This window comes from Nicotiana tabacum, chromosome 22, assembly GCF_000715075.1.
Source record: "Nicotiana tabacum cultivar K326 chromosome 22, ASM71507v2, whole genome shotgun sequence".
In the NCBI taxonomy this organism is placed as follows: domain Eukaryota; kingdom Viridiplantae; phylum Streptophyta; class Magnoliopsida; order Solanales; family Solanaceae; genus Nicotiana; species Nicotiana tabacum.
Window position 1 is genome coordinate 116,634,826 of NC_134101.1, and position 8,012 is coordinate 116,642,837.

At 32.2% G+C, this 8,012-nt stretch overlaps 1 protein-coding gene across 1 annotated transcript; it reads right to left on the reverse strand.

Annotated features, from left to right (window-relative positions):
• Nucleotides 1-5,301: 5,301 nt before the first annotated feature.
• On the reverse strand, nucleotides 5,302-5,976 carry LOC107798424 (histone H3.2). The gene has a single exon (XM_016621412.2). It carries the CDS (start codon nucleotides 5,898-5,900, stop codon nucleotides 5,490-5,492), a length of 411 nt encoding a protein of 136 aa, XP_016476898.1. The 5' UTR covers nucleotides 5,901-5,976; the 3' UTR covers nucleotides 5,302-5,489.
• Between the last annotated feature and the right edge of the window lie 2,036 nt (nucleotides 5,977-8,012).

Sequence of the window (8,012 nt, forward strand, 5' to 3'; positions counted from 1 at the left end):
ATTCTTATACACCCTACCAAACGACCCCGAAGTACTTATTAGGTGGTAGACACACTTAAGGAAATTGAAAAATGCAAATATGATTATCATACTATATTCACGTAGTATGTTATATATATCATATAGTCTCTCCTGTCCACTTTAAGTAATTTTTTTGACTTTTTTGTGTTCTACAATATTTAATTTTTTTTAGATATCAAGAAGGAATTAAATTCTTCTTTCCAAAGTTGCCCTTGGAGTAAAGAGCCTAGGAGTAGTTTTTTATATTTTCAATGAGTAATTAAGGTTAATACAGTCAATCTCATTTTAATTAATGCTAAAAGGTTAATTCCTTAATATATATGAAAAGAGCCAAAAAATTATTTAAAGTGGACGGGAGGGAGTACTATATTATGATTGTGATGCCTTTAGTATAAAATTTAAAGACTAAAATAACTATATGAATTAAGCAACAATAATACCCTTCAAAAATAAATAAGATATTCCCTCGTGAACTTTAAATCAAATATACATATGTATAGAAACGTTAGGAAAATCGCTCCATATCTATTTCTATACTAGGTCCTTAGTGAAATGTTGTTTGCCTTTTATATCATCTAAAAATTGATTTCACACTAAACAAAATAGTCATTTAATTTTTTCCCTAATGTTGAGTACTTCAAAATTAACAAAAAAAATAAAAGTTTATTCTATTTTTTCCTTATTTGAATTGGGTAAAAGTCCTTACATTTAGACTTCAACCGACATGTAATAATAACTTAACTAAATCAAAACTGCTAACATTATCGTTAAAAGCAAAGTAAACCTCTTTTGTAAAATCCTTAAAATTTTTAAAAAGGAAAAAAATTAATTGGATATGCCAATATCTAAGAAAATATAAATGAACTAATATTTAGGATTCAAAATTCATAATTTACCAATTTTACTTTTTTTGAAACTTTTCATCCTTTTAATTTATTAAAAAAGAATTTTATAAATTTCCAACTCAAAAATATGAATAGTTCGTACTAACAAGTTTGAATTGGAATAGAAGATCTTAAACTTTCAGTTGTAGCTAAATTCGAATGTGTCAAAGCCTTCGTTAGAAGATAAAAATTACTCAGTACAATTAGGATACATTCTGTTTTTACTAAAAAAATTTAATCAATTCTAGGGGTCTAAGAAAAATTATTTCATCATCTAAATATTGTTGAATGTTTTAAATAAAATAAAAAATAAGTATTAATTTTTCACCTTAAGGCTACGGATAATAGACCCTTATGATCCGGCCCTTCCCTGAACCTCGCACATTGCGAGAGCTTAGTCCACTGGACTGCCCTTATATTAATTTTTACCTTAAATTTCTGTGACAATTATTGAATTTCAATCTAGAAATAAATTTATTTGGATTTGAATATTACCATCCAATTAAATTCTTTGTATGATAATTAAACATAATAATATGAACTCTTTTTTTATTTTTCGTATTTTCAATTTGAGTTCTAACATGAATAGGATGAAGTTCATGTTAGGTACTTGGGCAAATATAATTCATATTTCTAAGATAATGAAGAGTTGCATTATATTTAAGCACAAGTCAACATATTATATACTCTGAGCTACTAAAACAAATGCATGACTCGTACATTGAAGTTATAATAAAGCATTAGATTACTTTTGTGTGGCATAGTTTCTTCCCCTATTAAGTTGACTAAATAGGATCAGTATTAATTATTTTCCATAGTTTATATTTTTTAAAATTATATTCAATAATTCAATTATACGGTTTAATAGTATTTGTGTAATTTTAAAAAATTTATACTCATCAATATAGAGTATTCGTGCAGCGCGCGTATCCTAAAACTAGTACTCCTAATAGTGCAGTTGCATCTCTTTCACTTCTTGCCAATTTCATATTCAATTCTAACTTCTTACTTATTACTTCAATTTATATGTTTTGTATTAATAACCCACAAAATACTTCATAATTCTATTAGTATTTTTTTTCTTCATCTCATATGTCTCCGTCTATGCGCATTTGTGTGACTCTGATTGGTCCGGAGTTTCTCTAGGACAATAAGTTCCATATCAGATATGTATCTGTTTTTCTCTTCTTCTTTTTTTATCTTTAAAATTAATGTAGATTTCAATAAAATTCAAATGTACGTATCATATTTATTCTAAGTCTAAAATCCCCATAATTCATCTTTTGAAGGAGGGAAATTAATCTACATAGGTGGTCTTACAGTTTTTTTACATTGTCATATCAAATTGAGCTCCAATCCAAAGTGCTGAAAGAACAATGAGGAATAAACTTAATTACGGTAATAGAGAAGTTTGAAAGCACCACTTTCAGAACCAACAATTTAAGGCATACGATAACAAGGCTCTATTAATTGTCTTCTGATGTCAAGTTCATTTTACCACCTTCTGTTGTTGTGGAAAGTTTCTCTTTGAAGCCTCAGTTGTTACTTTTCAGTGCCATTATTTACTTTTCCCAGCCAACTTTATTTTGATTGAAAGAAAAAAAAACTATAAGTAAAAAGGGGAATGTTCTGAATAGGTTCAAAAAACTCAACATAATTTGTTAATGAGAAACTAAATTAAAGTTTAACCTTTTATGGAACATACAAACAGGTGCGCCCTTTCATAAAGCAAGTAAAGCAACCGTTTTAGGTCCCATGTTTGTAGAGGTCCCATTTTATGTTACACCTAATAGACTATATATAAATTTTTAAAAAAGGTTCTATGAAGTGAAAAAGTTTAATTTCTTTCTTTTATAGAGAAGAGGGATGTGTAACTGCTATGATTTCTACCTAGGAAATTGCACTTGAAATAAATATCAAACCTGAATTTCGTAAGAAACGTGTGATATATAGGAAGTAACAATTTGATGTTAATGTTGATAAAGAAATCTCAAAATCATTCGAAGGGTCCTTTAGAGTTGATTACTTTTATACATAATAGATAATGCTATTGTTTCACTTCAAAATAGATTTGAACAATTCAAAGCATATGAAAATATTATTGGCTTTTTTGTTGGTAGTAAAAACTAAGATCACTAGATGTTGGAAATTTAAAAAAAATATTGTCTTAATCTTGAATGTTCCTTAAAGCATAATAATCAATTCGATATTGATGGTTTAAATTTATTTTCTAAATTAAAATTATTAAGGAAAATAGTACAATTAGAAGATTACAGTTTAATTGATACATTTCATCAAATAAAAAGATTTAATTCTTTTCCAAATACCTAAATTTCTATGGAATAATGTTAATAACTCATGTTACTGTTGCTTCAACAGAAAGAAGTTTTCAAAATTAAAATTGATAAAATCTTACCTAAGAACAATAATGTCACAAGAAAGGTTAAACGGATTAGCTATATTTTCAGTTGAAAAATACTTATTAGAAGTTGTTGATTATAAGAAAACCATTAATAACTTTGTATCTAAGAAAGCTAAAAACAAATAGACTTCAAATAAATAAAAAGAAAAATTTAAAAAGTTAAGGCCCCTTAAAAAGTTTGGCTTTAGGCCACAAAATTCGTTGGGCCGCCCTTTAAATGACAGTTTGCAGGGTTCATACAAGTACATTTTAGACATTTTTGTTGAATATAATTCGATATTTTGTTACTGTAAGTGAAGTAACACAACCAAAAATGAACTTAATTTGGATCAACCGATTAAGGATATGCACTCCGGACCATTATAGTCGTTTATTGCAAGTAAGTAGAGCAAAAATGCTGTGTGATGTTTGTAACCTAAAGAATACTAGGACAATCCAAACTGCAAGCATGGCTCTGACAGTTGTTCTCCATTGAGAAGTTGCTACTATTAGTAGTATATTACTGCCATTTAGAAGAAGCTTTGTTTTTTGTCATATGATCAATATCATTCAACTAAGTCAAGCTTATTTGTAGGCTGCACTCTTTATAATTGTCATATTTTCTTGGCTAGTTGAGCCCCACGATTACTAAAATATCAGGAGAGTCAACAAATGGATTCTACTTTCCACTGCTGAAAATCCAAGAAAACTGACCTATATAAGCAACAAACAGTCAGAAAATAAAGGGACTTTCTAATCTGTAACTAGTAACTATCACCTTCCTTTTCATAGCCGTACTTTCACATACTCAATCAGCTCTAAGTTCAAATTTGTTCTAGAAAGACTTAATAGTTGAAGGAGACGAGATGTCTGAAAGTAGAATGGTACATCTCAGGTTAGAAACGAGAAAAGTAATACGCAAGGGTTATTTTGCCAGACAATAAAACTGAACTTACCTTCTGATTATTAACAAGTAAATGCAGAGGCTAGACACCTCTGATTTCAATATAGCAAGGCCTTTTACGCCAAAGTTGAATTGAGAGTAGAAAATCTTAGGAACAACAGAGCAACTGAGCCTTGTTTTCCTATACTCTGGTTTAACAGATCTACAAAGAACTAGAATGCTGCTGTTGATCTCCTAATACCTGTACATATGGTAGTGGTAAGAAGTGAATTAGAGGACAAAAGTGAAACATTTTCAATTTTTGATATACAATCACTAAGCATCTATGCTTATAAGAGCTACACTCCACAATATCAATATGTTAAAGCTATATATTACTAAAGAAAAAAGATCCAAATCTCATTCTTCAATCAGGTTATTTACATCTTGTTTTAGCTTTCAACCGTTGACATTTTTAAGTCATGTATAAGAAAACAGAAGTATTGGAACAAACAAAGCAACTTCTCATTATAGATGTAAGGGCAAAATCTTCTTAAATTAAACTGTTTTTGAAATACACTACACACGCAAGCAGATACAGAGACACTTATGTATATAGCAGGATATTCATGGAAACTTTAAATTAACGCAAAATGAAACAGACAGAGAAGTAACAACTCAACACTTCACATATGTTCATTGCTCAAGATAATGAGATTTGACCAATGACCCTAACATTCCAGAACATTCTCCCAAACAAACCTGAGCTCTTCAATTTGATACTTTAGATTTTGTCCAAATTGACTCATCAATGGATATATACCTAGTTTATACAGCAAAACATTGAATAAGTTGAACGAGTTACAATAGCTCTGTCAGTTTAAAACTACAGTTGCAGCACTTCAATATATTGTCAAAACAGCTACCACTTCAACATTCAATGGATTTAGGTAAAAATAAAAATCAACATCAACCCAACTCAATGACTACAATATCCATTAAGACAACCGAATTTGGATTAACAGATCAAAATCAAGCTCAATTTCAGAAAATGCATAAAGGACCTGCAGATTTGCAAAATTCAAACCAATTCATATGAGAAGCACCTTTGATTGAAACAAAATGAACTACAGATTTCATTAATCAAATACTAGTAAACCAGAGGTTTTACATATGCTTTGATCAAAAGGAGTCATTTGATTTACATCACTAACCCTAACGTCCAACAAAAGATGCAAACAAAACCCTAAGACAGATAAAAGAACATCAACCATAAGCATAAGCACAACAAAGCATCTTCCTAAGCCCTTTCACCACGAATCCTCCTGGCCAGCTGAATGTCCTTTGGCATTATGGTGACCCTCTTCGCGTGAATGGCACAGAGATTGGTATCTTCAAAGAGTCCGACAAGGTAAGCTTCAGCAGCCTCTTGAAGAGCAGCAACAGCACTGCTTTGGAACCTCAGATCTGTCTTGAAGTCCTGTGCTATTTCCCTCACCAGCCTCTGAAATGGCAGCTTCCTTATCAACAACTCAGTAGACTTCTGGTACTTCCTGATTTCCCTGAGAGCCACAGTTCCTGGACGGAAACGGTGAGGCTTCTTCACTCCTCCGGTCGCTGGAGCTGACTTTCTAGCGGCCTTGGTAGCTAGCTGCTTCCTAGGAGCCTTTCCACCGGTGGATTTGCGAGCAGTTTGCTTGGTACGAGCCATTCCGAATTTTTGATCAAAATATGAAAGAGTTTTGTAGATTGGGATCTGCTTTGGTTGGGGAATAATGGTGAGATGTGTGATGGGAAGTTATATAGGAGGGAAGGTGGGCGGGATATTTTTGGAAATTTTTAAAAAGAGTTTGAATTTTTTTAGCGGTGCGCTGATTGAGAGTGAATGAAGGCCGTTGATTGGTTAAGATTTGGTTTTAACGGTCAAGATCTGAATAGGATGATAGATCGGATAATAATCTCTGTGCTACCAAAGTAACAAATCTATAGTCGCCACGTTGATAAGCTAGTTACTCCCTAATTTGTTTCCTTTCCGGGTTTTTTAACATGTTTTCTTTCTGATTGTACTTAACGCGTTTACTTGTCTTTTCTTCCGGCATGAACCCATTTTCTTTTTGGTCCGCTCTAAAAAAAATTATTCATTTCTAAATTTGGTAATAATTTAGTTTAAATTTACAATCTACCCTTAATGAGAAGTTTTTATAATCACACAAATACTCTGGGCCCTTTTTGACTTTTAGGACCACAAATTCCAAAATTCTTCATTTTTTCTTAAACTTCGTACTTAATCAAACATAAACATGTTCACATAAATTGAAACGGAGGGAGTACTTAATTGAAAATAAACTGCTAATGAATCAAAAAATCAGAGGAGCTACATACGTTATCCCATTTTTCAGTTTTAAATTCCGAATGCCATCTGCTATTACAGTTACAATACCTTTGCTAATTTACCTCGATAATTTTCTGATGAGCGTAGCCTATTCTTAATTTTCCAACCAACTTTTTGCATTTACAAATCACTACAATTTACTTAAAATTAGTTCAAATATTGAGGAAGGTCAGTCATGAAAGTTGAGTTTTAATTAACAGCTACTATTTTACAAGCATAATAATCGTGATATAACTAGTAGAAGAGTAGTTAGCTCATCGAAAAATGAAATTAGCCAAGTAACAAATTAATCTTCCTATATATATTCTACGTACTCTCACATCAATTTCCATCAAAAAATAATCTGACGTCTTTTGTAGTCCAAATTAAAAGGATGAAGGTTTCAAGCGGAAACACTAGTACTCTAAAAATGCTTGTTTTATTCGTGGCCATCACAAGTTTAGTGATGAAAGAAAGCAATGCACATCCTTGTAGTGCAACTTTCTTTTCGGCATTGATTCAGCTCATTCCGTGTAGGGCAGCAGTAGCTCCGTTCAGTCCGATCCCACCAAGCGAGGCGTGTTGCGCGTCGATCAAGGCATTAGGGCAGCCATGTCTTTGTGTTCTTATCAATGGCCCTCCTATTTCTGGTGTTGATCGAACCATGGCCTTGCAGCTTCCTGATAAGTGCACTGCCAACTTTGAACCATGTAATAAATGATCTCTTTCTTTAATATATCTCTATCTAAAATATTTTCTTTTTTTATGATGTTTGGCTGGTGAGTAAAAAATATTGCTAGCCAAGATTAATAAACACATTGGCATATCGGATAGTGTTTTGATGAATACTTTTGAGTATTAAGGCTAAGGAAAATGACTTATAGTAATGGAAGCCATCCGTTGTCACTTTCTAAGGGTATGGTAGAGAGGCTTGAGAAGGTGGACAATCCTTCAGTGAAGACCTAATGAGGGAAAGGCAACCCGATTGGGTGTCAGAAGATCCAATAGGCACCGGAGTAGATCTACACTAAAAAAAAGAACTCGTTGGCTCCGCGTCCACCGAAAGTCAGTAACCTTCGTCACCGTCAGCATTTGGTACTCTCTCGATAGCTTCAATAGTTCACTGAAAGTCTTTGAGCCCGAAGAAAGTCATTTGTCCTTTTTTATGGAAAATATTCTGTGCTAACCAAACACCAAAAATTGACTTGCTTATGGAAAAACTTATAAAACAATCTACTCATAATTTATGCATATCCTAAGGAACTACATACTACTACTCCTTGTCATTTTTTCTTAACAAAGCCTAAAGTTTTTGTTTTAATTTTTTTTCTCTGTTGCAGGTGAACTTGCAAAGTAGGAGTACTAAATCTAGTAGCTGAGGTCGAGAAAGCAGTCTAGAATAAATGTGCTGGAGAGATAGGCTTATGGTGTTACTCTGAAAAAGTTCTAGCT

Coding starts and splice junctions, on each gene's coding strand:
- LOC107798424 (XM_016621412.2), bottom strand. CDS start 5,900: ATGGCTCGTACCAAGCAAACTGCTCGCAAATCCACCGGTGGAAAGGCT.